The sequence below is a fragment of the Natator depressus genome, chromosome 8 (assembly GCF_965152275.1).
Source record: "Natator depressus isolate rNatDep1 chromosome 8, rNatDep2.hap1, whole genome shotgun sequence".
Classification (NCBI taxonomy): domain Eukaryota; kingdom Metazoa; phylum Chordata; order Testudines; family Cheloniidae; genus Natator; species Natator depressus.
Window position 1 is genome coordinate 54105077 of NC_134241.1, and position 15192 is coordinate 54120268.

General features: G+C 44.7%; 1 protein-coding gene across 4 annotated transcripts in view; it reads left to right on the forward strand.

The window, feature by feature from the left end:
• The window catches only part of SMG7 (SMG7 nonsense mediated mRNA decay factor), a 97667-nt gene that overhangs the window by 36157 nt on the left and 46318 nt on the right, over positions 1-15192 (forward strand). For all 4 annotated transcript variants that reach the window (XM_074961106.1, XM_074961109.1, XM_074961107.1 and 1 more), the window contains 3 exons: positions 5414-5445; positions 6512-6629; positions 8319-8451. In XM_074961106.1, the coding sequence (XP_074817207.1) occupies positions 5414-5445; positions 6512-6629; positions 8319-8451 (283 nt within the window). The remainder of the gene's footprint in view (positions 1-5413; positions 5446-6511; positions 6630-8318; positions 8452-15192) is intronic.

Genomic DNA, 15192 nt, shown 5'->3' on the forward strand with positions numbered 1-15192 from the left:
TGACCCCTTACTCCCAGTCCCCCCTGTGCAACTTTTTTCTGCCCCACTGTGCTTTGCCAAAACTTCTCAAAAGAAAGTGCATTGGGCGGCGGGGGGTTGCACACTGGGTTACCTACTCATTATGCTTGGCACTGCATATTGACACACTCCTAGTACATGTGGTGCCAGTGCGAGGAGCCAAGTATGCATGTGCACAAGTGATACACTAACTGCAGTTTTCAGAGTAACAGCTGTGTTAGTCTGTATTCGTAAAAAGAAAAAAGAAAAGGAGTACTTGTGGCACCTTAGAGACTAACCAGTTTATTTGAGCATGAGCTTTCGTGAGCTACAGCTCACTTCATCGGATGCATAGCATATCGTGGGTCTTCTGCAGTTTCCACGATATGCTATGCATCCGATGAAGTGAGCTGTAGCTCACGAAAGCTCATGCTCAAATAAACTGGTTAGTCTCTAAGGTGCCACAAGTACTCCTTTTCTTTTTTCTTTTTACTAACTGCAGTGGCTTTATGCCGATGTAACTTGCGGTAGCAAAAGTTTGTAGTATAGACATGCCCTGATATTTAAGAAATTTCCATTGCCTATTTTATAAACTTGTACTTTGTTAGGGCCTGCCCTCAAAATGTGGATTCCATTATGACAAGTATAGGGACTTAATAAAGGAATAGAGGTTTTGTTTATTTCAGATCATAAATGTAGTATTCCAAGATGGGCAGATAAGGTTTATTGAAATATGCTGTACCAGAGAACACATTTTATTAATAGTTGTTTCTTTTGTTTAATATTAAATGGTAGTAATTATTCTAAGGTCAAAGAATTGACATAAATTGGTAATTGACTTGGTGAAAACTGATCTTTGGAAATGAGTTAGTCTTAACAATTAACATTAAGAATGAGTTATTTTTTTCTGGGTATTAAACTCAAGGGTGAGTCAATATAGCTAGTGTTATGATGTACCTATAAGATACCTTTTTTTTTTTAATTGCACTTTATCTCTAGTGCGAAACAGAAGAATTAGATGCATCTTCCATATAGACACATAATGGAGGCTTTGATTTGGGACATTTAGTGGTTCAGAAATATTCTTCCTACATATTGAAACTGTAACTGTTCTTACTCTTTAAGGGCTTGTCTACACAGGAAAGGTTTACTAGTTTTTGTGGTATAGGTACATCAATTATAATTTTTTCGAGTGTCGTCTGCATATTCCCACTCGTGGAATGCACTGACCTGATCAGCTTAGACAGTGGAACCTAACCTTAGAGCACTCATGCATCCTTCCTACCTCTCCTCTCTACATTCCTGAACATTCTGAGGGCAAGGCTGTGAAAGGGGATGTGGTGCCCTCTGCTTGCTGCCTCAGTTCCTTCCAGCCACACCAGCAGATAGATCTGGAGAGGTTCACATCTATCCGATCAGGATTCTTCTATCAAAGAATTTAGTGGTTTACTTTAGTGTAGTTTTTAGTGTCACTTTAATGAAAAGGTTAGTTGGTTAAGGAAAAGGATTTTTTTATTATGATAGATAGTAGTTAATTTCGGTTTTGACGACTGGTTCCATGGCAGATCTGAAAGTTCAGACTTGCTTTTGAAAGGTGCAACTCTTGTCTTGCAGTCTTTTTCTGGTGTTGGATGCCCACACAAAACGCCTTGGGCAGGGTCACTCTCCTTAAAGATGCTCTGTCTGTAGCACACTTACCCTGAGGGGATGCAAGGAATGTGACAACAGGCTGTAAGTCTTATTGCTTCATGAATCTCTGGTTCTAGAGCCTCTTGAACCCGACACATCCAAGGGATCCCTATTCATGATGAAAATGCCTATGTCTGCTCCTTACACCTCTGGCATTAAGAACACTATGTAGAAGGTTTCAATCTCTGCCCAAGGATCAAGATCCAGCACCTCAGTGTAGTCAGTCCCCCCCAGATCATTAGACTGACCTTAAAGGCACTTGGACTCAGTCTGTTTCAGCCTGAAGGCCAAACCACGGGAGAAACCGTGGGATCTTTCTACTTCAGTTCCAAGACAAGAAGGCTTGTGTTAGCGGGGACAATTTGATATTGAGGGAATCCTCAGATCGATTGCATCTAGACTGGATAATATCAGATCCTAAATCAAAAACTAAGATTCTGGTTCAAGGTATATCCCTGCCTAAGAGTCTTCCCCCAGTTCTGAAGACTGCATGAGATCCAAAGATTGTTCTGGAGGAGGAAGTAGTTTCTTCATCTCCTGTTCACTCTGTATGAACATTTACTGTGGTAGTGCAGGTACACCATACAAATTGGCAATTCCATAAGTTACTGGAACCTGAAGAGACAAGCTTACTCTTCTAAGTGGGATAAAATGAAGGTTACTGCTAGTTATTCTCCTTGAATGCCCTCCTCCTCACAGCCAGAGAAGAGGTGAGAAAAGTTGCCTCATATATCCCCCAGACACTCCCCTTCGCCCTCAAACACTCCGTTTTACACATGCCAGGTCTTGTAGGGTATGTCTACGCTGCAATAAAACATCTGTGCTGGTCTGTGTCAACTGACTTGAGCTGCAAGGCTCATGCTGCAGGGCTATAAAATTGCAGTGTAGATATTTGAGCTGGGGTCTGGGCCCTTGGACCTTCCCTCCCTTGCAGAGTCTCAAAGATTGGGCTCCAGCTCAAGCCCCAGCATCTATGCTGCAATTTTATAGCCCTGCAACCTGCACCCCGAGAGTCTGAGTCAGCTGAGCTGGGCCAGGTGCAGGAGTGTTATTGCAGTGTAGGCATACCTGTAGTGTCTTGTAGTCCGAGGAAGAATTGGATGTGTTAGGCATACCTCCTGGGTTCCACTCTCTCATCAGAAGGAATACACCGGTCAATATGGTACCTATGTATCATCACACCCTCCCAGATATGATGTGGAGCATGAATTTGTTTACTGGCATGAATGACAGATATTGTTCTGTGCTTGATGGCCTTTGTCTAAGCATTATAGAAATCTTTTGAGTTCTCATGGACTTTAGAGATCAGGAAAAGTCTCTCTCCTTGGATGAGTCCTGGATCTGTCACCTTCATCTGCTTCCATGGAACATTTCCTCTGCTGTAGTTCCTGATACTGTCAGATGAGCAGCATAGGGCTCAAGTGGAATATCAAGTGTTTGGAATATCAAGTGGAAGGGGTTGCTTCCTCTTCTGAAGATGTTTTCTGTGGACTTGGGAATTTCAGTGTTACTGCCATTCTGTCCACATCTGTCACAGTGGAAGAAATATCCCTGCCTGTTTGACATCCTGAATTCTCCATCAGAAAATTGCCCTTCCAATATTAGATGGACTATGGCAACCTGAAAAGGCATCTGTCTGACTGTGTGTCTCTCTTCTCCCCCCCCCCCCCCCCATAGGTCACTATCTCCTCAGAGACATTATCTAGATGGGTTAGACAGTGCGTAGAGGAGAGCGTTAGTTAACATCCATTCAACTCCCTGTTGAGATTAAATTGCACTCTGCCAGAGCAATGTCTGCTTCCATAACATGGTATGTAGGATATGTCTGCACTATAAGCACTATAGCTGCAGCTATGCTGCAGTTGCACTGTAGCATAAACACTACAGTGACAGAAGGGTTGTTTCCATCACTGTAGTACAGGGGTGGGCAAACTTTTTGGCCCAAGGGCCACATCTGGGTGGGGAAATTGCATGCAGAGCCATGCATGTAGGGCTGGGGCAGGGGGTTGGGGTATGAGGAGGAGTGTGGGGTGTGGGAATGTGTGCAGGAAGAGGCTCAGGGCAAGAGATTGGGGCGGAGGGGGCTCAGGGCAGGGGGTTGAGGTGCAGGAGGGGTGCGGCAGGGACTTGAGGTGCAGGGTGCAGCAGGGGGCTCAGGGCAGGGGGTTAGGGTATAGGAGGGGTGTGGGGTGTGGCAGGGGGCTGGGGTGCGGGGTTCAAGAGGGTTTGGTGTGCGGGCTCTGGCCTGGCTCCAATTACCTGGAGTGGCTCCGGGGTGGCAGTGGCACACAGCGGGGCCAGGGCAGGCTCCCTGCCTGTCCTGACCCCATGCCGCTCCCGGAAGCGGCCAGCACCACGTCCTTGCGGCCCCTGGGGGAGGGGAAGGTGTGGCAGAGGGCTCCGCGTGCTGTCCTCACCCGCAGATACCTCCCCCGAGGCTCCCACTGGGGAGCTGCGGGGGGCGGTGTCTTCAGGCAAGGGCAGTGCGCGGAGCCCTCTGCCACCCTCTCCCCTCCCCCAGGGGCCGCAGGGACGTGGTGCTGGCCACTTTCGGGAGCGGTGTGGGGCCCGCAGCGCCACAGGGGTGGCAATCCTGTGGGCTCTAGTTTGCCCACCCCTGCTGTAGTAAATCCATCCCCTTGAGGCGGTAGCTAGGTCAATGGAAGAATTATTTTGTCTATTTCGCTGTGCCCACAGTGGAGGTTAGGTTGACCTAAGTACGTCAGACAGGGTGTGACATTTTTCACAGCCCTGAGTGATGTAGCTAAGTCGACCCAACATTTAGGAGTAGACCAGGTTCAGATATGTTCTAATTGCAGAGATCTGTAAAGCTGTTCCTTGGACCTCTATACATACCTTTACAAAACAATACTCCTTTGACCTAGTGTCTAGATCTGACACTCAGTTTGGTAAAGCAGAACTTCAAGGACTTAAATTAGGACTTGGAGTTCCACCTTACATCTATGGGGTACTGCTTGCCAAACTATCCCATGAATGGGAATATGCTAAGGACACTTGAAGAAATTAAGGATACTCACCTGTAACTGGAGTTCAAGATTGTTTCTGCATATTCCCCTTTTCCTCTGACTCCTCAGTCAAGATTCTGTTAAGACTCCATAGAAGGAACTGAGGTGGTAAGGAGCACCATGACACCTTTTATAGCCTTGTCCTTAGAACGTTCAGGAATGCAAAGTCAAAGGATAAGAGGGATGCATGAGTGCTCTAAGAAGCACTGCTATGAGAAGGCTTGACAGCCTGAACTTCACTAGCCAGCACATCACATGAGTGTGACTATGCAGAGTCCATCTCAAAGAACTGTGATTACAGGTAAGTAACATTCATTTATACCAGTATAACTCCCCAAGTAGACATTCTTCTTCTGGTACAAGAGTGGCTTTTATCAGAGTGGCTTAAATCAGTTTAGCTTAAACCCTTTCAAAGCAACATAAACTAAAGTGAAGCCACTCTTATAAGAGCATAAGTGTCTACATGACAAATTCTAGTGGTTTAAATTCACATCTTAGCTTATATTGGTATAACTTATTGGTATATACAATCCCTAAAAAGACTTGAACCCTTGTCTTTGCCTCACGCTCAAGCAATTGTGTTTTTAAAAGAGAGAAAACCCCAGCAACAACAACATCCCTCCCCACTTGTTTGGTGTAACTTGATTATCTTCATCAGTCCTTGTTAATATCTAATGTCTTGTCCTGTCTTCCTCTTGCAGGCAGGCAGAAGTCCTGAAGGCTGACATGACAGGTAATTGTCTTTTATTTCACTGTTAGTGCAGTTACTAAAATTGTGTTTGAGTCCTATTTTTCTTTGTGTTGTAGTGATACAAAATGCTTACCAGACTCCTAATAGGAGTGAGACGATGGGCATAAAAGAAGCAGGCTGTAAAATTTCATTTTAACTTTGGACATTGAGACCTAACTGAAATCCTGAGTTCACAGTTACTTATAAATATGATCTAGTGAATAGCTGGGATTTCCAAGATCTCTGGAGTGTGTAGGTGGTGTCCTGTTAAAGGTCTGTTCTTCCCATGTGGCTAAATGGAGAATGCTTTACAAGTGACTATACTCCCTGCTGTAGATAGAAAATGAAAATTTGAAACTTAAATAGTTAAAACTCACATGCAGTGCCTTAAAACACTTATGGAGAGACAAGTCCTTTTCTGTCCCAGCTGGTGATGTAGGATGAGTCCTATTTTCCACCTGGGAGGAGAGAGAAGGACTGGACCTAGCTCATATGTCTTGGGTAATGACTGATCTGATACTTATTTAAAAATGAACAGCAGATATTCTCAGTAATAGAAAAGATCTGTCTCTAGTTTCTAGCACCAAAGATGCTGGAACTGCTGTGTCAAACACTAACTTATGGATGCCCCAAATGCAGCCTGTGAAGTCCTAAAATGCAGCTTTGCAGCATCTATCTTCTGGCTTTTACAAGATAGCATGTTTTTATTGCTGGTGAATTTATATAAGTGGTAACTTAGTCTTTTTTCAGAACTGCAATAAATATTACGTTGATGTGCTTTTTGGTAAAATAGCTTGCATATGAAATTCTTGTGCAATCCTCTGGTTTCTAGCAGCTTGTCATTTTGGCCCTTTGTTGCAAAGCCTGCAAATCTCTTCCTGGTATTCATTGGTTTTCCTAGTTTTTGTTTTTTGATGAAGCTGTAATTGAAGGGAGGTGTGGCATGACATTGGATGTGGCACGACATGGTGTTTTCTTTCCTGGGGAAGGAATGGGAAAAATCAGTTGAAACAATGCTGTTCTGTGTACTGGGACATGGTAAATCTGTCTTTTGTTTTTTGATGCTCAGATTCGAAGCTGGGTCCAGCTGAAGTCTGGACATCCAGACAGGCTCTGCAGGACTTATACCAGAAAATGCTAGTAACTGATCTGGAGTATGCTTTAGACAAGAAAGTGGAACAGGACCTGTAAGTATTCTAATTGCAAGTATTCACATGTGTTGTGAACTAGAGCAGGATCCTTCCAAGACTTATGGAAGGGTGGGTACAACCTATAAAATGGGCTCAATTTTTCTGTAAGTGGAAGCTTGAATAAATGCATTTTGAATAATCTTACACTGAATTTAAAGAACTAGGAGGAATGTATGGGAATGGGGAATGAAAGGATGTTTACAATTCCTGCTCTTAAGGACTTTGGGGAAAACCTTGCTGTGCATCAGAAAATCTCTAATGGATTTGTACTCTCAAAAAAGGACTTGTACATAATAGTTCATTGTTTAGGCATGTGTAGCATACACACGGTGAGTGAGATGCATGATTTATGGAACTGATTAATGTTGGAGAGAGGTGTGTCACTTGTTGCATAGAGACTTTCCAATATGTAATTCCTAGTGAAATCCCTTAAGCATTCCCAAAAACTTGTTTGAGAATGCTAATCCATGGACCTGCCTTTTTAGTCGAACAGGTGAATAATCTGTTTTTCTCTATGTCTAAGAGGAGCTGCTCTGCCACATAATCTTTGACATGGAAGAAGCTTTGGGTACTCAGCCTTAGTAAATATAGTGTAGCTCCTACTGAGGTCAGGGGATGGGATCTAGCTCCACTTGAGAGCCATGTGAGTGAGACGCAGCTCAGAACAAGACTCAAAAACAAAAGACTCAAAACCACACTTGCTTACCCACTCATGTCAACTCTAACTTACAAATGGGCAAGTGCCACCCTGCCTTACAGCTGAAGCACAGAAGTAGAGTACTATGTGTTAGTAAAACAAGCTGGAAGCATCCTCATGATCAGCATGAGAAGAGGGTGATGCAATCATCACTGACGAAGATCCTCTTATGGGGTGAGGACTAGTGGTATTGAGCCCCCCTCAGTTGTGTGAGGTTGAAAAGAGGGGGAAAGAGTCATTTGCCTTTCTATTCCCATCAAGGAAAGGCGGATCAAAAGAGCAGGAAATCTTCCCTAACACTGCCATTCTGAGCATTTGGGAAACTGGTGATGGAGGAGCTCCAAATGTTCATTCATACTAATTTAGGGACAAAGACTCCATGCCAGAGATTGGGGAGAGATCATATAGGGCTAGTGCTCTAGTGGGGCATTCCTCATAGCCAGGTGAGGTTCTTACTGGATTGTCCCCCAGCTTCTACCCCTGGATCTTATTTGAGGAACAGGAGCATCTTTTTGTACCAGCCTTGGTTAATAGTCTGCATTTCTTCCAGTCCCTGGCAAAGAGTCTGGAAGAGCGTGATGTTAAAGCTGCTGGATGTTCAGACATTTTGGCCTGACATCAGTTCCTGAACAGTTTCTCTAACCCTGTCCGTGAGACTGATGGTCAAAGCTTTATGACTAATAGTGCTTGACATGCTGGTTAGTGCTGGCAGCAAATAAATAATTGTTAATGCTGCAAACAATCTATTTGGCTTTTGGAGATTTGGGGGGAATTTGCCGTTCTTCCCTGTTTGACTTTAGATTTCCACTGCATGTTCTGTTCCATTTTAAAAGGGAGCAGTTAAGACACTAGAATAAGTGGAGAGCTTTGATGGAGTTAGCGCCAGGTGCCTTATAATTGTAACAGACAGTTTTTTCCCATTCTCAGGGAGCTCAGTGTCTGCCCAGTGAGTCACTGCTGTAGCCAATAGAATTGTGTTTTATTCTCAGCTGGAATCATGCTTTTAAGAATCAGATCACAACACTTCAGGGGCAGGCAAAAAACCGAGCAAACCCGAATCGGAGTGAAGTTCAGGCGAACCTTTCTCTGTTCCTAGAGGCAGCTAGTGGTTTCTACACACAGGTGAGTTCTGAAACACTGGTTTCCGTACAAATATACAACCTTGGAGCAAGAGTTTTTACACTTTTGCCCTGATAGTGAATGTATGGAGCTCCTCTGCTTAGCTTGCACTGTTTATTTTGTCAAACTTAGTATGTTCTCTCCAGCAGTTGCTTACTCTTGAGGCAGACAAGCTCCCATAATGCACTTGACCAATTGTTTAATATTGTACATGGAGAAGGAAGAGCATGAGGTATTCATTCCTGCAGCAGTCTGAGTCTAAAAATGGTAAAATATTTATTATAGGTGAAGCTGGTAGACTAGCTTCTTACTAAGGTTACCTGATGCTTCTCGTTATAAGACCCCTGTATTCAGTTGTGTGGGGGTTTTTTGGGTTTTGTTTTTTTTTTAAGTTTGCCAAACTTTAACTGTTTGGGCTGAAATTTTCAGTGCTGGGTAATTGTGCCCTTCCCCCTCCCCGTCCATTTTTATTTATTTATTTTTTATTTCAGCCATAACCATTCAGCTGTTCCTGATTGAGATTAGGGAAAAATATACTGGTTTTCAATGTCAAAAAAAAACCACCTGAGAACCTTTTCTCTGGAAAGCATTTGAGACACCTAGAACCCGATTTTTAGAGTATTTAGCATTATAGAGGACTTCATATGTTCAAAGCACAGCTCCCATTGATTTCCATTGCAGCTGTGAGTGCTCAGTACTTCTGAAAATCAGACCAAGAGTCTCAAGTTCAAGCATCCATAAAATGAGAAACACACAATTAGTTAACCACCTTTCGAAAAGCGTGGCTTAAGTGACCTGACTAGCATCATGTAGGACAGAGGTGGGCAAAGTACAGCCCCTGAGCTCCTGGCCCAGGAAGCTGTCCCCCCTCCCCTGGAGCCACGCCGCTGCGCAGCGCAATGCTCTGGGCAGCGGGGCTGCAGAGCCCAGCCTGACCCAGTGTTCTGTGCTGCGCGGCACGACGCAGCTGCCTGTCCTGGTGTAGCCGCGCTGTCAGCCACTGGTGCTCCAGGCAGCGCAGTAAGGGGGCAGGGAGCGGGGGGGGGTTGGATAGAGGGCAGGGGAGTTCGGGGCGTGGATAGGGGTTGGGGTGGTCAGAGGGCGGGGAACGGGGGTTGAATGGGGGCAGTCAGGAAGGAGAGAAGGGTTTGGATGGGGTGGCGGGGGGCGGTCAGGGGACGGGGAGCAGGGGGGGTGGATGGGGCAGGGGTCCGGGCAGGGGGAGTCAGGAAGGAGAGGGGGGGTTGAGTGGGGTGGCAGGGGGAAGTTAGGGGCGGGGGGTCTGGGGGCGGTCAGGGAGAAGGGGTGGTTGGGGTAGGGGTCCCAGGGGGTAGTCAGGAAGGAGTGGGGCGGGGGTTGGATGGGGTGGCAGGGGAAGTTAGGGGCAGGGGGCCCGGGAACGGTCAGGGGACCAAGAGCGGGGGGTGGGGGGATGGATGGGGCAGGGGTCCTCCGGGGGACCGTCAGGGAACAGGGCGGGTTGGATGGGGCAGGAGTCCTGGGTGGGGGGGCGTCGGGGTGAGAAGCGGGGGGATCAGATAGGGGGCGGGGGCCGGGCCATGCCTGGCTGTTTGGAGGAGGCACAGCCTCCCCTAACCGGCCCCTCCATACAATTTCAGAAACCCGATGTGGCCCTCAGGCCAAAAAGGCTGCCCACCCCTGATGTAGGAACTCTGGCACAAGGGATTGAATCCAGTTCTCCAGAGCAACTTTTAGCTGCCTTATCCCTGAGACCATCCTTTCCTTTTCTGTAATCCACTACATGCCTTCTTCCTTCTGTAACAAATAAGGGAGGGGTCGTACAGAGGAGTCTCCTTCACTACACAAAGTGCTTGAGTTTGTAACCTTAATCTTCCTCTAACATAGTTTTTTTGCATGTAATCTTAATAAACACAGCTACTACTGTTGTTGGTCCCATAATTATCGCTCAGCAATCTTTTGACTTTTGAAGGAACACCAGTTGCGGAGTTGGGGAGATGTTTCTGTGGTGATCAGCTGAGGCCTCATAGGTAGGGCCCTACCAAATTCATGGTCCATTTTTGTCAATTTCACGGTCATAGGAATTTAAAAATCGTAAACTTCATGATTTTCAGCTATTTAAATCTGAAATTTCACGGTGTTGTAACTGTAGGGGTCTGGACCCAAAAAGGAGTTGTGTGTGTGTGAGGTCACAAGGTTATTGGGGTGGGGGTGGGGGTGTTGCAGTACTGCTACTCTTACTTCTGCACTACTGCTGGCGGCAGTGCTGCCTTCAGAACTGGGCTGCTGGAGGGCGGCGGCTGCTGCCGAGGAGCCCAGTTCTGAAGGCAGAGCTGCTGCCAGAAGCAGTGCAGAATTAAGGATGGTGTGGTATGATATTGCCACTCTTACTTCTGTGCTGCTACCTGCAGAGTTGGTCCCTCAGTCAGCAACCGCCACTCTTCGGCTGCCCAGCTCTGAAGGCAGCAGCACAGAAGTAAGAGTGGCGTGGTATGGCATTGCTACCCTTACTTTTGCACTGCAGCTGGTGGGGCACTGCATTTAGAGCTGGGCGCCCAGCCAACAGCTGCCACTGTCCGGCCACCCAGCTCTGAAGGCAGCGCTGAAGTAAAGGGTGGCAATACCGTGACCTCCCCCTTAAAAATAACCTTGTGGACCCCCCAAAAAAACCCTCCCTTTTGGGTCAGGACCCCCAATTTGATAAATGCTGGTCTCCCCCGTGAAATTTGTATAATATAGGGAAAGCATACAAAAGACCAGGTCTCATGGGGGGAGACCAGATTTCATGGTCCATGATGCGTTTTTCATGGCTGTGAATTTGGTAGGGCTCTACTCATTGGGCTGTTTAAAAACTATTATAAAACTGATTACTTTACATAGAAGGTCATTCCGTTTTAAAAAGATGAAATTAAAATGATACTGTGGTGGAGATTTGATAACAGTAAAAGGTTTATGATTAATATTAAGGGCACTCAACTCCCTTACACTCCTGATAATCCCAACCCTAGATATTTTCATTTTATGCCTTTCCATTCCATGCAGAATGTAGGGCCTTTACCAGAGTCTTCCATCTTTGTCAGTCTCCTGAAGCAGTCTTAGCTTCTTTCCCTGTCATTTTGATAGCTTTCAGTTCTGCTTCTGTAGTGTGTTTCCATGGTATCCTTGGTCTAGGTTGCCGCCTCTTACCCTGAGTGTTCCTGTCCAATGCCTGCCTCTCATGATCTTTTGAGTCTTTCCATGTATGGCATAGTCATCTCCATTTTTGTTCCATAATGTCCTGTTCTATTGGCTTCTGTTTCATCATTCTCCAGAGTTCTTCGCTTTTTTGTTTGGGCCATCTGAGACTGAGGATATGTCTAAGGCAGTTTTTCATGAAAATTTGGAGTCTTAAGACCTTACTATCTAACCTACAAGTTTTAGCACCACGTAGTAAGACCGACTTTACAGTGGTGTTAAATATTCAAAGTTTAGTTTGGAGGACAAGATTTCTGTTTCTCCAGATTGGCTTTAGAGTTACAAAAGCATGGCTGGCTTTTTCTATTCTGGCTTTAATGTCTTTGTTCCACCTGTTGTACTTACAATGCTGCCAAGATATGTGACATGTTAGTCCTAGAAAGTGTTGTTGATGATTCTTTTGGGTTGATTCTCATAATTTTAGTTTTCTTGAAGTTTGTCAACCCTACTAATTGTGCATAAGCCCGGAGATCATTTGTGCTGGCTTACATGTCTCTGTGGGTATGGGATAGCAAGCTGATGTCATCTGCAAAGTCAAGGTGCTCTGACTTCTATGTGAAAGTCCATTGTATGACCCTTGATTGTTCTGTGGTCTCTCATATTACCAGTCCACTACCAGTAAAAAGTTCATAAGACATCCTTGTCTGATGCCTATAGGAACCACAACACAGAAGATCCAAAATATAGCTGCTTCATTTGCTGCATGAGGTCTGCTTAAATTCTGAGTATGTGCAAAGCTGCCATGGTTTTTCCTGCACAACCGCATGAAGCATTATAACTTTAATTCAGATTCTAGGAAAAGGAGTTCTTGTTCAGACAGTACTGGAGGATGTGAGAGTTATGATGGGTGAGGCAGAGCAGACTCTCCTGTCTCCTGGAGTTCTCTCTTTGGGATATCTCTTATATTAATTAGCCAACTTCTGACAGTCTGAGGATTCTCATTGAGGCCTTACTTGTTTTTACACCTTTTGTCTTTTGGAAGTGTCTTTCTTCCCTGAAGTATGCTAAAGTTCATGGTACTTTTATGTTGTGCCATAGGCTGTCTGTCTTGCTCTGCTCACTGCAGTGCTAATTGATTTGCTTTTAATTTGGAGACCTCACTCAAGCTACTTATGCTCAGGAGTGAAACTGCTGTGCAGATGGCATCTTTAAGAATGAATACCTATCACACTGTATATTGGAAGATCACTTCAGAGGTTTCTCTCCTCTTCATCAGTTGGAGATGTTCTGCTTTTAAGGGATTCTTTATCTTGCTTTTGTCCATACAATAAGACTGTTCTTACTGTGTTTGAGCGAAAAGTACATTTAAAATGTAACTATAATGTGCATGAAGTAAGACCTTCACATTTATCAAATGACTAAAGGTTCAAGTAGGCAGGGGTGGAGTATTATGGGCAGAGCTTGAAAAAGTACCATTAGTTTTTTTTCATCCACTTTCTTCATAGTTGAGAAGGACAAAATCCTCAATATCGGAAGAGCAATTGAAGCATTCTTGAGAAGCTGCTTTGAGGGACTTGACTCTTCAAGCAGCACATAAACCATAAATGCTTGATGCCATATGTATTTTCTGTGCTGCTGTTTTCTGTATTGTCTGGACAATTGAAGCAAACTTTGGTATCACATTTCACCTCTTAACCTTCAAGGATGTTCATAGCTATAACTTTGAAGATCCTTAGGAGTGACACATCTGTGCCTTTCTTGAGTAAAGAAAGTTGCTAAGTTGGAAACCATCACATCCAAGAACTTTTGGGATATGAGCTCTCTGTCCCCATCAGCTTTACCAGTTACAGTTCCCTTTTGGGCTTCCTATGTAGATTTAGCTGAGAATGGAAACATTCTGCTTATTCATCCTTGATTGGCCATGATCTATGTGACCCTTCATATCGCCAGCTGGAGAACATTCAGGGGTCAATGTTTGTGTCTTTCGTCTCCAACACAGATACCAGCTAACACAAGTAGTCCTTCTTTGTTACTTAGTGGCAATTCTGGTATACAAAGGCACATCGGAAGAGGATTTTTGAGTTTGTATGCCTTCAAAGGCTTTGTTTGAATTATTGTTAAAAGGACAAATGGAAGAAATGCTCTTACCTGTCCCAGCAATGCAGTTTCTATTTCTGGATTATTATTCTTTCTTAATCACAAGACTAGTTCTGGATCGTTCTTTATTCATTATATCGCATTTTAAGTTAAAAGTTTGAATCTTCTGTCTTGGAGAAGGCTTATTATTCAGTATTTACCTATTATGAATTAGGTGCTTTTCTTGGAAGAGACTCTTGAACCTTGCCAAGATGTTGCAGCCCAAGACGGGTACTTTCCAAGTGATTACTCAGACTCTGGAAGATTGTGCCAAATACATAAATAAGAGTTGACTATCTCACCTGCCTGTCTTTTTTTGATTCAGTTGTCTGCAGCTAATATGAAGCTAAAAGACACTTTATTCTCCTTTTTAAAATTATTTTGGGGAAAGTGAATTTACAGGGCTGCAAAGTACTCCTTACATCTCTGTCTACTTCTTAGTAATAAGGCTGTACATAGGTATTTCCGTTATGGTGTAACAAAATGCTCTTGGTTCAAGAGCTTCTGCAAGAAGCCTCTAGGCGAAACTACAAAAGCATTAACTGGGAAAGCAAAGCTGTCATTCCTCAGCACTCCCTCACATCAGCGTTCAGTGTATTTGATTCAGTAACAACTGTCTCTGCTTTGGAACTTGAGTCTCTCACCTATAGTTTTTGGCCTGGCGTTCTATCAAGTCAGACAAAATGCCAGAGGATGTCATGAACAACTAGAGAACTGTAGTGGGCACTCTCTTGGCCTTTATCTGAAGGGGTAGGGATGTTGAAACTGTTGTAGTTAACATTCAGCTCTGCTCAATCAGATTAAAAATCCCTTCCCCTCTCAATTGCTCAGGTTTTAACTATATATTCCCTTTGCCTCTGGCAGTTGGACACAAGAGCTTCTTTCCCATAAAGAAAAGGTAGTGCTCTCCTCCCATCCAACTTTTTGCTTAGTGATCTTGGACTTCCTTCTCCATGAATTTCATTAACAGTATTTTAAGGGAATGGGATCCTACACAGACTATAAATTTTGTGTACTCTTAACTTTTATGTTGAGAGCAAAAAGCATAAGAATTTTTTTTTTCAAGTCTGTTTCTTGAACTCTTTGGACCAGTCTAAAGGGGAATCAATATCTACGGATAGCACAGTGTATTGACATGCTACAAAGAATTAGCAGCATCTTGTCTTAAAGCCCATTGAACTAGGCCTCTAAAGCAGAGGTGGGCAAACTACAGCCCTTGGGCCAGATCTGGCCCTTCAGGGCTTTGGATCCGGCCCGTGGGATTGCCACCCCTGTGGTGCCACAGGCCCCGCACCATTCCTGGAAGCCCCTGGCGCGATGTCCCTGTGGCCCCTGGGGGATGGGGAGGGGGCAGAGGGTTCCATGTGCTGCCCTTACCTGCAGGCACCACCCCCCGCAGCTCCCATTGGCTGGGAATGGGGAACTGAGACCAATGGGAGCTTTGGGGGAGGTACC